General features: G+C 38.2%; 1 protein-coding gene across 1 annotated transcript; it reads right to left on the reverse strand.

The window, feature by feature from the left end:
• Window positions 1-1,762: 1,762 nt before the first annotated feature.
• LOC128545962 (macrophage mannose receptor 1-like) lies at window positions 1,763-17,528 on the reverse strand. The gene is made up of 6 exons (XM_053523960.1): window positions 17,254-17,528; window positions 8,236-8,383; window positions 4,672-4,737; window positions 3,878-4,162; window positions 2,569-2,754; window positions 1,763-1,840 (listed from the first exon to the last, which is right to left on the reverse strand). The coding sequence occupies exons 2-6, from the start codon at window positions 8,306-8,308 to the stop codon at window positions 1,809-1,811; spliced, it is 642 nt and encodes a 213-aa protein (XP_053379935.1). The 5' UTR covers window positions 8,309-8,383; window positions 17,254-17,528; the 3' UTR covers window positions 1,763-1,808.
• Window positions 17,529-18,749: the final 1,221 nt, after the last annotated feature.

Raw genomic sequence — 18,749 nt, forward strand, 5'->3', positions numbered from 1 at the left:
TCGTTTATCATTTGGCTTCGGATCAAACTTCGGTTGCCTACGTTCAGCACACGACCGTGATTGTTTATGGGTCAGTAAGTCAAGGTCACAAAAAGTCTTAACACTGAAAACGATAAATGTCAAAATGTAAATGACTTTGAGACTGAGAATGGTTTGGGCACAATATATAGATGAACGTTTGGTCTACGGCCGCCAAACTCCAATCGACGATTGGCTGTGGTCTGTAAAGGATTCGTCATTGTTTGTACCTCAACGGTCAAGGTCACCGTAAAATTGAGCCTGAAAACTACTTACTTAGTAACGTCCTACTTGCCGTCATGTGTTGGAGAATGGGGGTATTTATAAACAGCTCTTTGTGACATCAGAGGCCGTGTAGTTAAGTTCTTCAAATCACTTGCCCCTTATCGATGTGGTTTCAAGCCTCGCTTGATAAGTTTAAATCTGCATCTAGCTGAGGTCGATGGTCTTACCCAAGTCCTTGCTCATGATAAAACAATGCATGGCGGAGCACCTGGAGTCCGCCATATAACCTATAACTGTGACGGTGTGACGTAAAACCCAGAAAAATAACAAGCAGATTCAGTGAATTTATTTCCGTCACCGAATATGTTGTTCTGTAAATGAGGGGACTATCATATACATTTTGAAAGACATTTAATTTCGAGATATATATTATTGGACTGTGCATGGTTTGTTGGTTCCTGTAATTTACCAAATCAAGGGGAAAGCTCTGCCCACTACTGATCTATATTTGTATTAAGTTTCAAGGAGATCCATCAATTTATGAATTTACGAATTTTAAAACAACTAAAGAACAATAATCCTGCAGTATTTGAAGAGATCCCGATAAACAATGTGCATGCAAAACCTACATTTGTGTTAAATGTTACGAAGATTCATCAATGGATTACATTGTTATGTGGGAATTTATGCATTGTATAACTATTAAAAGGCAATAAGTCTAGTTACTTAAGTTTCTAGCTAAATTAAAAATACTTTTTGAATCATAAGCATTTTACCAAATAGGGTGGGGGTGGGGTATGTTTTTAACTAGGTCAAGGGGGATAATATTGTATGTGAACAATGGTAATGTGCTTATAACAAAATATGTGAGGATTGGTGATTCTAGCTAAAATTCTCTTTGAATTATAAGCATACTACATGCTGGCAAAAACCGCATGTTAATTAATAGTTATGCGAGATTTGGCGTTTCTAGCTAAATTACTTCTTGGATTATAGGCATTTTTAATTTCGGACGGACGCACGCACGAAAGAACAGCCGGACGGACAACGCAAAAAGAAAATTCATTCGCCTTCAGCGGGGGATAACATTGTGACATTGATTCGTATGCAGATATATTAATTTTACTGGCTTACTTACCATTGATGAATAAATCAAAATCGCTGAAATACTAGTATATGATATGAGAATAAACGTTTACAGGAATACAATTTGATAAAAAATGTTACTCCTGTTAAACACAGTAATTGTATTTTCATATCGAAGCATATTTTCGAATTTTAGTCTTTATCACGTGATAATTATTGCAACGGTATTTATTTCCTAAAATACCTTGACACTTAAAACCGACTGTAATATTCCCACTTCAAAAACAAATATTAACCGGGACTTGTTTTGAATTGTAGAAGAAAAAATATAAGTCAGCCGATACCAATACTGGTAGCTAGCTCAAACTTTCCTTCCGCGCTCTATTACAGGTTACGATTTAGTAAGTACTTCTATTTAATAGAATATTATAACTTCCATGTAACTTGTTCTTTATTCACAGACTTTGAAAATAAGTTGTTCATCCAACGATAGGCACAGCACTATGGATTTCTGAAAAAAAAGTACAAACAAGATTTTAGATGTCCGTCATTCCCGTTAATCATATTTTACTACTTTCTCGAAACACATGTCATTACACCATTTTCACCTAAGTCTAAGATATATAATTCTCAATACTTAGCAGTGTGTATTTCAATTAATGTCGTCAAACGCAGAAAGTGTATGACTACAAATTATTACGTTATGTTTTTGTCCTTTGTCAAAGTTGTACATGGGTCACAAAAATACATTATTTATGTATTGTCGTTACTAATCGATTTAATGATTAAAAGTACTTTAACATAAAGTTGTCCACATCAACCCGGAACATGTCCAGATTGATATTCTGTAAGTTAATATACATATTGCAGATTATGGGAACCAGTATGTAGCCAAACAATTTCTAATCATAGTTCTTGTCAGTATTTTGATTAAATTGCAGTATCGATTACAATTAAATTGTAAAATGTAAAAAGAAGAAACCATTAAAAGGTAATGCTCTCTGAACGCCAATGAAATTAAGGCAACGTCGTGATTTCGCTAAATATTTATAAACATACACAATAGCAGTTTATCTAACCTCGTAAAATGGCATTACGAGGGCTTAGAGCGAAACTGGTCTATCTGTTTCTATTTCTGTATACAGATAGGTCAGTTTCGCTCTAAGCCCTCGATTAATTGTTAAATTTACAAGAAAATTATACTGAATTCTGTTCAGTTGTAATGATATAAGTACTTACTATACTGACAGAAAGCATAGTGAGTTTCCCCAGTATCGTCACCAAATATTTCCTCGTATCCACAAGATACGTCGTCCCAGTAACCCTGTCTTTGTGGTACAAATGTTACACAGTCTTCACGATTGTGCCCACCTAGGGTGTTGTCACTGTGTCCAGGTATCCAGTTCGTAAACTGTACACTAGTTCCTACAAACAGGCTGAAGAATATTACCTCATATGTTATGTATATAACATTAGATTAATAATGCCTGTCTGGAAGTGTATGTTCTCCGTGACAACTGATAAAGGATAGTGTGATGGACAATGGGAAGTTACTTGCGTATAACAGGTTAGTACTGGTAAAGAACCCGGGAATACTAGTTAAGTTAACTGCCAGCCGGAAAACTCTTGAAAAAACTATGTTAACCGCAAGCCCTCACCTCCAACCCGCATACAAAAAGCTACTAACGTTTCTTAATGTAGTATGCAGCTTTTTCTGGTACTATCCTGATAAAGTACATTTTTTCTTACCAAGTAACGTTTATGCTCTATAAGCTCCGCCGAAGTGATGTAATATTCGTTGTATTTCACAATCACGTGCGCTGAAGTCCTTTCATAAAATTACAGCTTTCGGAACATAGTTCAATTGGAACTCTTCATATTCTGCCCCTCACCGATGTGGGTTCGAGCTTCACCCGGGGCGTTGAATTATCAATGTGAGGAAGCCATCCAGCTGGCTTACGGAAGGTCGGTGGTTCTACCCAGGTGCCCGCTCGTGATGAAATAATGCACTGAGGGGCACCTGGAGTCTTCCTCCACCATCAAAACTAGAAAGTCGCCATATGACCTATAATGTATCGGCGTGACGTTAAACCCAACAAAACAAAACAAACTTAATATTCTTCTATACCCTTCCAAATGTTGAGATACCATTTGTTATAATTAGATTTGTTATTGACCGATAAGCCAATGCCTCACAATGACAGGCCAGAGAACATTGTAAAGCTACTATGGCCTGCGACTGACCATGTAATTCGGGGTTTGACCAAAATCAGAATGTATATTAACTCGTGTAATTAGGCTTGAAGGAAGTTACAAAGGAAATCAACAACAATCGTATTTTGACGAAGTTGCTATTCAGGAAATATCGTCAATTTCGATACAATGTCATATCTTGCGGTATCATAAAAAATATCATTATAATGTACAACATTCAATGTATGATTATGGTATAAATTCATATAAAAGGTCACTTTAATAGTGTCACATAAAGATACCCACGATATCGTCGACTTTAGGATAATAGTGCCAACATGTAATGTAATCAAACCTGCTGTCCATTGAAACGTTCCTTCTGTTATAGTATCATGAAGTCCAAGCCAGACCGCATGACTTGGATTGTGACGCTGCATAAAGCTTTCTACAAACGCTTGTTGTTGTGCATTGCTGATGTGTGCTAAATGGCCTCCTTTTGACTGGCAAATATTTTCACCATGTTCCCAGGAAACTTTCTTGTTAAGAAGAAGTTCGTAGCATCCTCTTTCATACTGTCCGAGTACTGCTCCATGAAAGGCAGCATCGCTTCTGATCTGACCTGGACAAAGCTGAGTATTACCTTGTAAAGAAAAACTTCAATGTCACCCATTAAAATGATAGGATAGGAAAACTTACAACCCTTTTATTAGCGATCAGTCTGCATTAGATTTTAAGGAATGGCCTACAAGAGATAATAAAAATAATGGAAAATCAGCTGTTTCATAAACTGAAATGCATTTGTGATGAACTTAAGCGAGGTTGTATTTTTGATATTTCAACTGTGATGTCAAGTTACAGACCACTGGAGTTTTAATCGCATTCGGCATATGCTTCCATAATGCACGTATGAAAAAAGAACAAAACTAAATTTAAGTTTTTGACCACATGTAACTTGATTAGATTATCGGACATTTATTTAATCATCAGAAAATTTTATTACGTTTGGGGATTTATTTTTTCCACGTTACTCAAATCTTAGTATAGAGTAAGTTTAGTTTTCTCGTACATAAAATTAAAAATTCCCCGTGTATGTATGTTTTGTTAATTTTGTTCTTTTGGCGGGGCGTATAACTAGAGAAATAAACATACCATCTGTGAAGTTTGAGTTCTGTAGAGACGTCTGTGTCGTTATTGCTACTTCGGTCCCTGCATGTCCTGAAATAGCAAGCATTTTGTAGAAATGTTTGCATGATTGAAGAAATTCATAAAAAAAGTGTAGCAATAGTATTTTTATATTGAAACTCAGAAAAACCGGTGTCATTGATTATAATCTTTTAAAACTGTATTGAAGAGATTAATCTGCTATACAAAACGATTATTGCTGGTCTTGTATTGTCGTTTTTTTTTACATAATGTGTATGTAACATTGACATGAAACGAAAAATTAAGACGTAGCGGGAATATAAGAAGTGAATTCAAACTCAGATTTTATATTTTGCTCGCTCATATATCAAATGAAAGATCCCTTTATTGCGAGTAAAGCTTATGCGTAGCGATACGACATGTCTTTAAGCAAGTTTATATTCAAAACCGTTTATTACACTGTCATGTTAATATACTAATGGCAATGGCTGAATAATCAAGCGATCCATGATTAAGCAATACCTGACGTCAATCAAAATATGCCCAAAACAACTGCAGTGCTATAGATCGGAATACCAGAGTGTGAAGTGCCCAAAGCAACTGCAGTGCTACAAATAGGAATACCAGAGTGTGAAGTGCCCAACACAACTGCAGTGCTACAGATCGGAATACCAGAGTGTGAAGTGTCCAACACAACTGCAGTGCTACAAATAGAAACACCAGAGTGTGAAGTGTCCGACACAGCTGCAGTACTACAGATCGGAATACCAGAGTGTGAAGTGCCCAGAACAACTGCAGTGCTACAGATCGGAATACCAGAGTGTGAAGTGTCCAACATAACTGCAGTGCTACAAATAGGAACACCAGAGTGTGAAGTGTCCAACACAACTGCAGTGCTACAAATCGGAACACCAGAGTGTGAAGTGTCCAACACAACTGCAGTGCTACAAATCGGAACACCAGAGTGTGAAGTGTCCAACACAACTGCAGTGCTACAAATCGGAACAATAGTGTGTGAAGTGTCCAACACAACTGCAGTGCTACAAATCGGAATACCAGAGTGTGAAGTGTCCAACACAACTGCAGTGCTACAAATCGGAACACCAGAGTGTGAAGTGTCCAACACAACTGCAGTGCTACAAATCGGAACACCAGAGTGTGAAGTGTCCAACACAACTGCAGTGCTACAAATAGGAACACTAGTGTATGAAGTGTCCAACACAACTGCAGTGCTACAAATCGGAACACCAGAGTGTGAAGTGTCCAACACAACTCCAGTGCTACAAATCGGAACACCAGAGTGTGAAGTGTCCAACACAACGCCAGTGCTGCAAATCGGAATAACAGATTGTGAAGTACTTAACAGAACGGCAGTGCTGCAAATTGGAATACCAGAGTGTGAAGGTCACAATACAACGGTCGTGCTACAAATCGGAATACCAGAGATTGAAGTACCCAACACAATGGCAGTGCTACAAATTTGAATACCAGAGTGTGAAGGTCACAACACAACGGCCGTGCTACAAATCGGAATACCAGAGATTGAAGTACTCAACACAATGGCAGTGCTATAAATCGGAATTCCAGAGTGTGAAGTACCTAACACCACGGCAGTGCTACAAATCGGAATACCAGAGTGTGAAGTACCTAACACCACAGCAGTGCTACAAATCGGAATACCAGAGTGTGAAGTACCTAACACCACGGCAGTGCTACAAATCGGAATACCAGAGTGTGAAGACCATAACACCACGGCCGTGCTACAGATCGGAATACCAGAGTGTGAAGTACCTAACACCACGGCAGTGCTACAAATCGGAATACCAGAGTGTGAAGTACCTAACACCACGGCAGTGATACAGATCGGAATACCAGAGTGTGAAGACCATAACACCACGGCCGTGCTACAGATCGGAATACCAGAGTGTGAAGTACCTAACACCACGGCAGTGCTACAGATCGGAATACCAGAGTGTGAAGTACCTAACACCACGACAGTGTTACAAATCGGAATACCAGAGTGTGAAGTACCTAACACCACGGCAATGCTACAAATCGGAATACCAGAGTGTGAAGACCATAAAACCGCGGCGATGCAAGAAATACCAATGTATGCAATACCTGACACCGTGATAGAGCACGAAATCAGAATACCAGTGTGTGAAGAAACTAATTCCGTAGCATTGCAAGCAATCGGAATAAGTGGGCATAAAGTAGAAGGTTTTAAAGTTTTATGAAACAGGAAAAGTTTTCAAAGTTTTTAAGATATCATAAAAAATGAAAGATATAAGAAATACAATCTCTGTTAACATGTTTACTTTAAACTAAGAGAAAAGCCTGATTGTAATTTAAATGTTTAATATTCTGTTCAGAAACTATGCCTGATATTTTAAATAGATCAAAGAAAAAATGGCATCACATCCGTCAAAATATTTGTTGTGATTCATACTTTCTTAACAAGGTGAGAAACTGCGTCATCATGGAAACACAAGCCCCGCAACATGTATCGCATACAGTAATACGAATATCATGTATGCATACTTCAACGGATAAAAAAAATTAAATAAGCTGAAAAGTGTCAAATATCCACGTTTTCTTCTTCTTTGAAACAGATATTTTTAGAAGGTCATGTACTTCAAACCAGGATAAGACGCAGCGATAAACAAATACGAGTTTTAAATAGAATTCTTATACTCTTTAGAGATTAAGTATTCATACTAAATAGTAAACGTTATAACATTTATCTATTCAACAAAATGATCAGTAAAACGAATTGCTACGGTTCAATAAATTTACCCTGGTGACAAGGTGTTCTACATCCTTAAATTCTTCCCGTGTAGCACAAGTCTATTCAGTGACTGCTTCCTTCACTTCTAACTAGTGACCGAGCCTCAACTGAGGGATTGTGTATGTCATAATCAGTTCTCGGATCTCATTGAGAGATTGTGGATAAAGAGAGCGGTGCCCGGGCCTCACGGAGAGATTTTGACGGTCTAAATCAGTGTTCGGACCTCATGTAGAGATTGTGGATACCAAAACTAGTATTCGGGCCTCACGGAGGGATTGCCGAGACGGAGATCTATGCTTGGACCTGACTGAGGGATTGTTGAGACAAAGATCAGTACTAGGGCCTCATGTAGAGATTGTGAATACCGAGACCAGTGTTCAAGCCTCATAGAAATATTGTCGAGACAGGTACCAGCGCTTAGGTACTGGGACCCGTGCTCGGGCCTCATGAAGGCATTTTGTGGACCGAGTCCAGTGTTCGGGCATCATGGGGGAATTGTATGGTCCAAGACCAATATCAAGACCCGTACTTGGGCCTCTTGGAGAGATTATGGAGACCAAGATCAGTGTTCGGGCCTCATGGAGGAGTTGTATGGACCGGACCGAAACACATGTCCGGGCCATATGGACTGACTTTGGGGACCGATACTAGCACTAGGACCTCATGGAGGGATTATGGAGACCGAGACAATGTTCGGGCCTCATGGAGGAATTGTGGAGACCGATATTAAATTTCAATCTCATCAAGATCCCTTTATCCATTAGTTATAACTGGTGTCTTACCATATTGGCAAATATAAGGGTAGAATTCAAAAGTACACTCTCTGTCGTCCCATTTTCCGCCATGAATATGCATGTCATTACAACACAATCCTCGAACGTGTCGGAGAAGTGGTGTGGTTTGCCCCGTTTACAAAGTAAAACTGTTGTCCTGAAAATATTGACACTATTTATCTATTTGGGCAAATCAAAATTACATTAGGTAGCCTTGCTTAAAGCTGATATGTTCATTTCCTTACGATTTTCGTTACACATGTACATTTTAAAATTATTGTTGAGTGCGATTACCAAATTTCATATTGATTTGAAAAGAAATCTCATTAGATGAATGGATTTTTGTACAAATGCGACTCGAGAATTGATGCAGACCTTTCAATGACATAGATAATTAAGTTCGCCTGGTGATGTATCTTATTGTACAATCTATAAGCAATAAGCAAAGGAGCGTTAGGATTACGTGTGCTTTGTCCTCCACCCTACACTTTTGACTTTAAACATTCATTTTCACAAGACAAATGTAATAAAATTGTCAGTGTTGCCTTACAATCATATCACAATTTAACATTTTTTAATGTCAAAATTACATTTTAAAACAATATTATGTACTATTATACCTCACATAAATGTCCAATGCAAATTTCCCATTAGTTTAACTTGAAATAATTTATCATATTCCCCAGTGATTTTATGTCACATGCTGTAAAATCGTTATTTTCAATTTCTGCGCTGGTGATATGATCCATAATTTCATATCACATGCGCAACAGCGTTATTTTGTTTTTCTGCGCATCTGGTATTATTTTTTCATATCACCCGTTGAGTGATTGATACTTTGGCATTGAATAAAAGACGGAGTTGATAAATTTTCAGACGAGGCGCTTATATAATTATATGTTAGGCTTAAATTACCATTTTTGGTTTCTCTTGCATGTGCGAACACGGCCGAATTTTTTTTTATGTTACGTGCAAAATATTTCGAAATAATTTTTCATCAAATATTGAATCGAAACTACCACAATAGGTTTGGAAATGATCTAACTAAGAACATGAGTGCTCACACTTGTATGCTTCATTTAGAAAACAAAGTTATCGCCGTTTTTCGAATGCTACTGATTGACGCAATTTTGAAATATTAGAATAATTATAGGAGTCAGCGATATGTAAACGTCCCGACTAAATCTATCAAAAAAGTCTTATTACACAGCACAGTCGCCACCTGAGTGCTAACAAGTAAAGACTCTTTAATTCTGTCTGCATTATTTGGTTAGTAATTACTTTCTAATGTTAAATACATTATTATGTTGATTTTCCAGTAAATGCTTTGACCCTTATACGTTTTCGGTATAATAAAATAAATATTACATTCCTGAGAGGGTGATATGAAAAATGTTCACCCCTCGAAATATGAATATAGACCTCGGCTGGCGCCCCGGCTGGCGCCTCGGTCAATATTCATATATCTCGCGGTGAACATTTTTCATATCACCCTCTCAGGAATATGTCAGAATAATTTGTATAATTAATGTATTGCTAACGTAACACATAAGCACAGATAGTGCTCGACTCCCTTTTCATGCTATCTTTGCTATAATTATTGTTGAGTTGCTGTTAATAATAGAATTTGGGTCATTTATATCTGATTTGGGTTTATTATATGGATGGCTGGGTCCCTGCTTCGCACATTATGTCATATACAAAAGTTAAAAGGGAACCAGATAGTTAATAGAGCAGGTACTCGTTGTAAGACGTTGTGTTTAAATTTGCACCAATCAGAAACAAGTTCTAAAAATAGCACGTCTAAAAATAGCACGTCTGCTGGGGTATAAATAGATGGATGGATGACAGAGAGGACATTCGGTATCCAGCGGTTGAAGAAGACACATCGAGGATTCAACTAATAATTTATCCCAGTACCTTGATAAGGAGACTATTGCAGTAACTCTGTCAGGGCGGATAAATTATTAAAAAGAAGACTTTGGAAGTTTAAGACTAAAGAAGAGTTGCAGAATTTCAATAAGGTTTCGAGCTATAGGGCCAGCGCATAGGAGTTTTACCTTAAGAGTAGTTGAATGCTATAGACGATAGCATATATAGGCTGAGCATCGGGAAGCTGAGACAGAGACCCAGAGTTTGGTAATCTACTGAGATAGTAGGAGAGTTCCAGCTTATAGACGGTTCAGCATTATTGGCGAAGTACAGCCAAGGCATCGGGGATAATACCTATATGGTAGTTGAATGCTATATATGATAGCATATAGGCGCTGAGCATCCAGGAGTCAGGGCAATCTTATAGAGTTTGAGAGGACAGAGGCCGAGCATCTATGCGATAGGACTCGTATGTTGTTGATTCAAAGACATTGTCTGACGGGAACTCCAACAAAAAGACCAGTCAAGTATAGAGTCTCCAGCCTATAGGAGTTTGAGCTAATCATTTTAGTTGAAGATTGTTAGTTTGAAACATTTAGTGATTTGCCTGATCCCTGAAATTGTCTAGCTCATAATAAGAAATCATTTACGAATCATTGGTACACGAATCATTTAGGCAAGGTAGCCAGAGGAAAATTCTATATCTGAGATATTTGGTCTCACCAGCTTTACGTTTTAACAAAGGACATTCTACATCGTTTGTCAGCTAGTCTAAGACATAGTCACCTTAGCGATTGGACCCAAACCATTGTTCAAGATACTAAAGGCGTAGGCACTTCCCTGGGTCATATAACCAGTATCCTGACAATTTGGGGGCTCGTCCGGGATCTATATCCAAGGAGGTACAGAGACTAGTGGTTTTAACGTTGTGTTGGTGTACCAAAGGCACTGTGACTGAGGATAGCCTGAGAGACATATATTTTAGTTCGAGAGATAGTTCCAGCCTTAAGCTTAAAGATGAACTACGATAAATGGGTTGAGATGGGTGAACGTATGGGTCTCTCAGGTTCAGAGCTCATAGAGTTTGTGGATAGGAAAGAGAAGGAGTATACTGAACGTGAGGAACGTATGTTGAGACGGGAAGACGAGAGACACAGACGAGATGAGGAAAGGCGGCGTCATGATGATGAACAACGGAGGTTTGAGGCTCAAGAAGCTGAGAAGAAGAGACTGTTTGAGCTTGAGCAGGCCGAGAAGTTACGGCATTATGAGGAAGAACAGGCTGAGAAGAAAAGATTGTTTGAGATTGAACGTTTGAGGGAAGAACGAGCTTTGAAGGAACAGGAGTTGGAGATGCTTAAAATAAAGGCTGATGCCGGAGCTTTGGGAGCTGATAAAGGTGCTGAGCACTTGAGCAGTAAAACATTACGGCCAAGACTACCAAAGTTCGAGGAAAGTAAAGATGATATGGATGCATACCTCGAGCGATTTGAGCGTTTTGCAAAAAGCCAGGGATGGAAAGAAGAAACATGGGCTGTGAGCCTCAGCTCATTACTTACAGGAAAGGGCCTGGACGTATACACAAGCATGCCTCCAGACCATGCAAATGACTACCCAGCATTGAAGAAAGCAGTGCTGAAACGTTATCAGTTGACAGAGGAAGGTTTTAGATTGAAGTTCAGAGAATGCAAGCCAGAGCGTGGTGAAACTGTTTTCCAGTTTATGGCAAGGCTGGACAGGTATTTCAGTCGATGGCAGTCGATGGACAGAAATGGCAGAAGTTGACAATACGTTTGAAATGCTGAAAGACCTTATGATCAGAGAACAGTTCATCCAAACATGTTCCACAGACCTTGCTTTGTTCTTAAAGGAAAGAGTTGCGAAATCGAGAGCTGAGATCACGCAGTTAGCAGAACAGTACATTGAAGCACATGGTGGTACTATAACCTCGAACAGGGTTTTGAAAAATAATTCCTCATCCAATAGGCCACCACAACGTCTAAGTATGACACCTTCATCTCAGCCTCAACAAAGAGAAAGGCTAGCTTTTAAAAAGCCTGTATGTTTTATATGCAACAAGGAAGGACATATCGCTAGAGAATGCAGAGACCTATCCAAGAGGAAGGTAAGCGGTGCAGCTTTAGCTAGTAGGGGATCCTACGAGGAAAGACAGAGAAATAGGCATGGAACGCAAGAGTCTACGCCTAAAGACTGGAGAAAGGAAGGCCAAGCGCAGAAAGACAGACAGTCGGATGAAAGAAAAGTTGCAGCCTCAGTTGTAGCAATATCATTAGATGACGAACGGTTAAAAGACTGCATAGAAGATGGACGACTTATGTTAGCACATGGAAAATCCATTTCGATTATAGCAAGCACCTGTACCATTGATTCAACAAACGGTGAAAGGAACTTGATATTGAAGAAAGGATATATTGGTGATAAAGAAGTTCAAGTTTTGAGAGATACAGGGTGTGAATTGGCAGCTGTCATGAAAGATCATGTATCAGAGAATCAAATGTTAGATAAGAAGTATCTTATGGTTGCAATTGATGGGCGTACAAGGATAGTTCCTTCAGCAAGGATACAGGTTGATACACCATATTTTACAGGAGAAGTTGAAGCCATGGTGTTGACAACTTTGATCTGCGATTTAGTTATAGGAAATATAAAAGGGGCTTCTGATAGACCAGACATTAACTGGAGTAGTAGGGATGGAGAACAGTCTCCCATCAAAAGAAACATTGTTGCAGCTGTGGTAACAAGAGCACAGGCTGAGAAAGAAAAACAGTCAATAAAACCTTTGAAGGTCACAGAACCTAAACATGATGAACTTAATGTCGAACGTTTAAAAAAAGCTCAGAAGGAGGACAATACCTTAGGAAAGCTGTGGACGTATGCCTCTGATAAAAAGAAAATGAAGACAAAGAGTGGGTTTACATTTATGTACGAAGTCAAGAAGGATGTATTGTATAGAACCTTCGAAGAAAAGAGAGGCTGTATTATCAAAGAGATAAAGCAGATTGTAGTTCCAACTCAATTCAGAAAAAGGGTTATGTCTTTAGCTCATGAATCAATAGTTGGAGGACACCTATCAATAAGAAAGACAGTTGATAGGATACAAACAAGTTTTTACTGGCCTGGGTTAACTATTGATGTCACAAGGTTTTGTAGGTCGTGTGATATATGTCCGAAAATGATCCCAAAAGGAAAAGTTAGAAAGGTTCCATTGGGAGATATGCCAATAATGGAGACACCATTTCATCGGGTGGCTGTGGATTTAATAGGACCTATTGCTCCTATTTCAGAAAAAGGAAATCGGTATATTCTTACCGTGGTCGACTATGCCACAAGATATCCTGAGGCAGTTGCATTACCTAGGATTGAGACAGAACGGGTGGCTGAAGCTTTGCTAGATATATTTTCCAGAGTAGGATTTCCATCCGAAATCTTAAGTGACAGAAGAAGTCAGTTTACCTCACAGCTGATGGAAGAAGTTTGTAGGCTGATCAGCCTGAAACAATGTTCACAACTCCGTATAACCAAAGTGCAATGGTTTTTGTGAACGTATGAATGGTATTTTAAAGAGTATGTTGAAAAAGATGTGTCAAGAAAAACCAAAGACTGGGATAGATATTTGTCAGCTGTACTGTTTGCATATCGAGAGGTTCCACAGGCAAGTACAGGATTCTCACTATTTGAACTTCTCTATGGCAGGACAGTCAGGGGACCTATGCAAGTACTTAAAGAACTTTGGACTGAAGCTGAAACACCAGAAACGAGAAACACATATGAGTATGTATTAGACTTACGGAATAGGCTGGAGGAAACATGTAAGATAGCTAGAGAAAGTCTTCATTCAGCACAAGAAACGTACAAACACCATTACGACAAGAGTGCCAGAAACAGAAATTTAATGGTCGGGGATAAAGTGCTGTTACTTTTACCAACTAACCATAATAAGTTAATGCTTCAGTGGAAAGGACCTTATGAAGTAGTTGATGTGGTCAACAAAATGGATTTTAAAGTAAAAGTCGGTGACAAGATAGGGCTTTACCATATCAATTTACTCAAAAAGTACGAAGAAAGACAAGATATTTTTGCAGGAAATGTCGCCGTGATCGAGGCCGATGTTAGCACAGAGACTGGGGTAGTTGATGACGAAAATTTGCTCGACCTTGTCAGAATAGGAGGGTCAGAAACATATGAAAATGTGCAAATTAATCCTCATTTGTCTGAAAGCCAAATTACTGAAATTAAGTCGCTTATAAAACAATATCAAGACATTTTCACAGAAAGTCCTGGAACGACGAATCTTGTAGAACATAAGGTCGAACTTACAACCACAGAACCTGTTAGAGTCAAACAATACCCCATACCATATGCGAAACGTAATGAGGTTAACCAAGAGGTTCAACACATGTTAAACGCTGGAATCATTGAACCTGCCACCTCTGCATACAACTCCCCTATCGTTATGGTGAAAAAGAAAGATAATACAAACAGATTTTGTATTGATTTTAGGCGGTTGAATTCTATAACTAAATTTGATACGGAGCCTATGGGAAATGATGAAGATATTCGGTCTAAACTTCATGGAGATAAATTCTTCACAAAATTAGACCTCAGCAAAGGTTACTGGCAGATTCCTGTCGAGAAGCAATCTAGGCACTTGACAGCCTTCACAACATCTGAGGGAAGTTTCCAGTTCCGAAAAATGCCATTTGGTATGATAAATTCTGGTGCTACATTTAATAAAATGATGCGAAAATTATTGACAGGATGCAAACATGCTGACAATTATGTGGACGATATTTTAGGTCACACCATAACGCGGGACACACATGTCTCAATGTTACAAAATATTTTTAAGAGGGTTAGAGATGCAAAGCTTACATTAAAACCATCAAAGTGTCTCATAGGATATGATAATGTTTCATTCACTGGGCATAAGGTCGGAAATGATCAGCTGGAGATGGAAGATGATAAATTAGAGCGTATAAAGAATGCAGAAGAACCTAAGACTAAGAGACAAGTGCGGAGTTTCCTTGGCCTAACTGGTTATTATAGAAAATTTATAGCATCATACTCCGAAGTTGCAGCACCACTGACCGACTTAATCAAGAAAGGGAAACCTAATACTGTAGTATGGGAGGAACAACATGCCAAAGCTTTTCATACTTTGAAAACCTTGCTTACACAAGCACCTATTTTACGGTTACCAGACTTTTCACGACCTTTTATATTACAGTGTGATGCTTCAGATACTGGGGTTGGAGCAGCACTTCTTCAGAGGTATGAAGATGGACAATTTCCCATAGCATATGCCAGTAAGAAATTGCTCCAAAGAGAGAGGAACTATTCGGTAATTGAAAGAGAATGTTTGTCAATAGTTTTTGGTGTTAAGAAATTTCAGAAGTATTTGTACGGCAGTGAGTTCATCCTGCAGACTGATCATGCCCCACTGAGTTACATACAGAAATGTAAAGTAGAAAGCTCAAGAATTATGAGATGGGCATTGTTTTTGCAATGTTACAGATTCAAAATTGAATCTATTAAAGGTACAGAAAATGTATGCGCTGATTATTTAAGTAGACAATAATTGATTACTTGAAACAGAATATGATGTGACTGATTTTAACACAAAAAATCAAGAAATAGTAAAAACAAAAAAAAAAAAAAAGAGATTTGTTTACAAATTATTCTTCATGTTTATGAAAAACTTAGAGTATTTTCTTGAGAAGGGGGCTGTTGTCAGAATAATTTGTATAATTAATGTATTGCTAACGTAACACATAAGCACAGATAGTGCTCGACTCCCTTTTCATGCTATCTTTGCTATAATTATTGTTGAGTTGCTGTTAATAATAGAATTTGGGTCATTTATATCTGATTTGGGTTTATTATATGGATGGCTGGGTCCCTGCTTCGCACATTATGTCATATACAAAAGTTAAAAGGGAACCAGATAGTTAATAGAGCAGGTACTCGTTGTAAGACGTTGTGTTTAAATTTGCACCAATCAGAAACAAGTTCTAAAAATAGCACGTCTAAAAATAGCACGTCTGCTGGGGTATAAATAGATGGATGGATGACAGAGAGGACATTCGGTATCCAGCGGTTGAAGAAGACACATCGAGGATTCAACTAATAATTTATCCCAGTACCTTGATAAGGAGACTATTGCAGTAACCCTGTCAGGGCGGATAAATTATTAAAAAGAAGACTTTGGAAGTTTAAGACTAAAGAAGAGTTGCAGAATTTCAATAAGGTTTCGAGCTATAGGGCCAGCGCATAGGAGTTTTACCTTAAGAGTAGTTGAATGCTATAGACGATAGCATATATAGGCTGAGCATCGGGAAGCTGAGACAGAGACCAGAGTTTGGTAATCTACTGAGATAGTAGGAGAGTTCCAGCTTATAGACGGTTCAGCATTATTGGCGAAGTACAGCCAAGGCATCGGGGATAATACCTATATGGTAGTTGAATGCATATATATGATAGCATATAGGCGCTGAGCATCCAGGAGTCAGGGCAATCTTATAGAGTTTGAGAGGACAGAGGCCGAGCATCTATGCGATAGGACTCGTATGTTGTTGATTCAAAGACACTGTCTGACGGGAACTCCAACAAAAAGACCAGTCAAGTATAGAGTCTCCAGCCTATAGGAGTTTGAGCTAATCATTTTAGTTGAAGATTGTTAGTTTGAAACATTTAGTGATTTGCCTGATCCCTGAAATTGTCTAGCTCATAATAAGAAATCATTTACGAATCATTGGTACACGAATCATTTAGGCAAGGTAGCCAGAGGAAAATTCTATATCTGAGATATTTGGTCTCACCAGCTTTGCGTTTTAACAAAGGACATTCTACATCGTTTGTCAGCTAGTCTAAGACATAGTCACCTTAGCGATTGGACCCAAACCATTGTTCAAGATACTAAAGGCGTAGGCACTTCCCTGGGTCATATAACCAGTATCCTGACAGAATGCAATATTTATATAATATCAGATATCTTTAAGTGGCCGGTTACAACAGTAGAAATTCTTTTAGAAACTGATTTTAAAAGTCATACTACGTGTAGCTTAATTTTCACTATACAGCAATTGAACCTGTTTAAACTTATATACTAAAAGTAAAAAAATAAAAGTAAACTACCTGAGGACCATTGAAAATGTGCTTCATGCTGTATGTCGCTTAGACCTATCCAGATAGAGTGATCATAATGTGTTTTAAGAAAGGAATATATATACGATTGCTCCATCTGGCTTGAAATGTGCACCAAATGACCTCCAGCTGAATTACAGCTTTGTTCTGCTTGAAGCCAATGTTGAATATCTTTGACTAAAACGTAGCAGTTATTTTGAAACTGTGCTACGATTCCGTGGTGTGACTGAGCAAAAGTCCGTACTTTATCTGAACACAGATCTACATTCCCTGAAATTTAGAAATTAATTGATGTGTTTTCGTCAGTTAAGTTAAACAACGATCAACGCTTATAAAACAGGAAGCAAACTAGTTTGGTCATTCTTAAACATTGCCCACCATAAGCGGATACAGAGTGTGTTAAATCAGAAACAAACAACATTTGTGTGTACACATGTCAGGAAGCTCTCCTGTGTAAAGAAAAGACGATAAAGCAAAATAAAAAGGATGTATTAAATTCCAGTCTCTTGTCTCTCCCTTTTAAGCATTTAAAAAGAATAGAATATGTTCTCACCAGTTAACCTTAATTCCGGTTTACAGACTGATAACTTTTTAAGACTAACTTTTGCTCTGATTCTTGTTAATTAAGATATATCCGAGGTATTCTTAGACGTACATAGAAACAATGTTGAAGCTACACCAACTAATTATACTTCAACATATTAGGTAAATCTGTACAAGGAAAGCTAACAAAATTTGAGCCGCACCATGGGAAAACCAACATAGTGCATTTGCGACCAGCATGAACCCCCCCCCCCGCCCCCCCCCCCCCAAACCCCAAAAAAACAACCGAGGCCCACTATGAATTTTGAGACCCTTTGCCCAGATACAAGGTCGGCGCCTGATTGATTCCAAAGAAATTAGATTCATATATATAATTAAAAGGGGCCTTAATTCAAAGCCCCGTGTTAATTTTTGGACATGTCGGATTTTGGCTGTAGTATTTATGTTATTGAATGTTTGAAATGTTATACCCCCCCCCCCCCCCCCCCCCCCCGCCTAAATTATGTCTAAATTGCCAAAATAATAAATAAATTATGAGATTTATATTTAAATTTATTAAATTTAGTCATCCAGGTAAGAGCCGCGATTCCCTTTACTTACACTCTGATACGCCTAAGAAAACTGCCACAGTCAATGAACTACATATACACCCCTACTTCTTTATTTTTTATTAACAGAAAACTTCAAAACTTTAAAACTTTAAAAACCCATATAAAACATAACATTTAGATCTATATACGTACGATTGTTGACAGTACACAGGTTATTTATAGATTACACGCCACGCCTACTGCATAAATGTGTCATATCGATAAATTCGATAAATATGCTTATTCTATATTCTCGTAAACTTTGAATGTACTATACCGCTACCGATTTACTCTATGTTTTTAAAATGCTGTCATTTTGTCATTTCTTAATGTTTTCAGATCTGTTTTTTTGCA

The sequence above is a fragment of the Mercenaria mercenaria genome, chromosome 14, assembly GCF_021730395.1.
Source record: "Mercenaria mercenaria strain notata chromosome 14, MADL_Memer_1, whole genome shotgun sequence".
Lineage (NCBI taxonomy): Eukaryota > Metazoa > Mollusca > Bivalvia > Venerida > Veneridae > Mercenaria > Mercenaria mercenaria.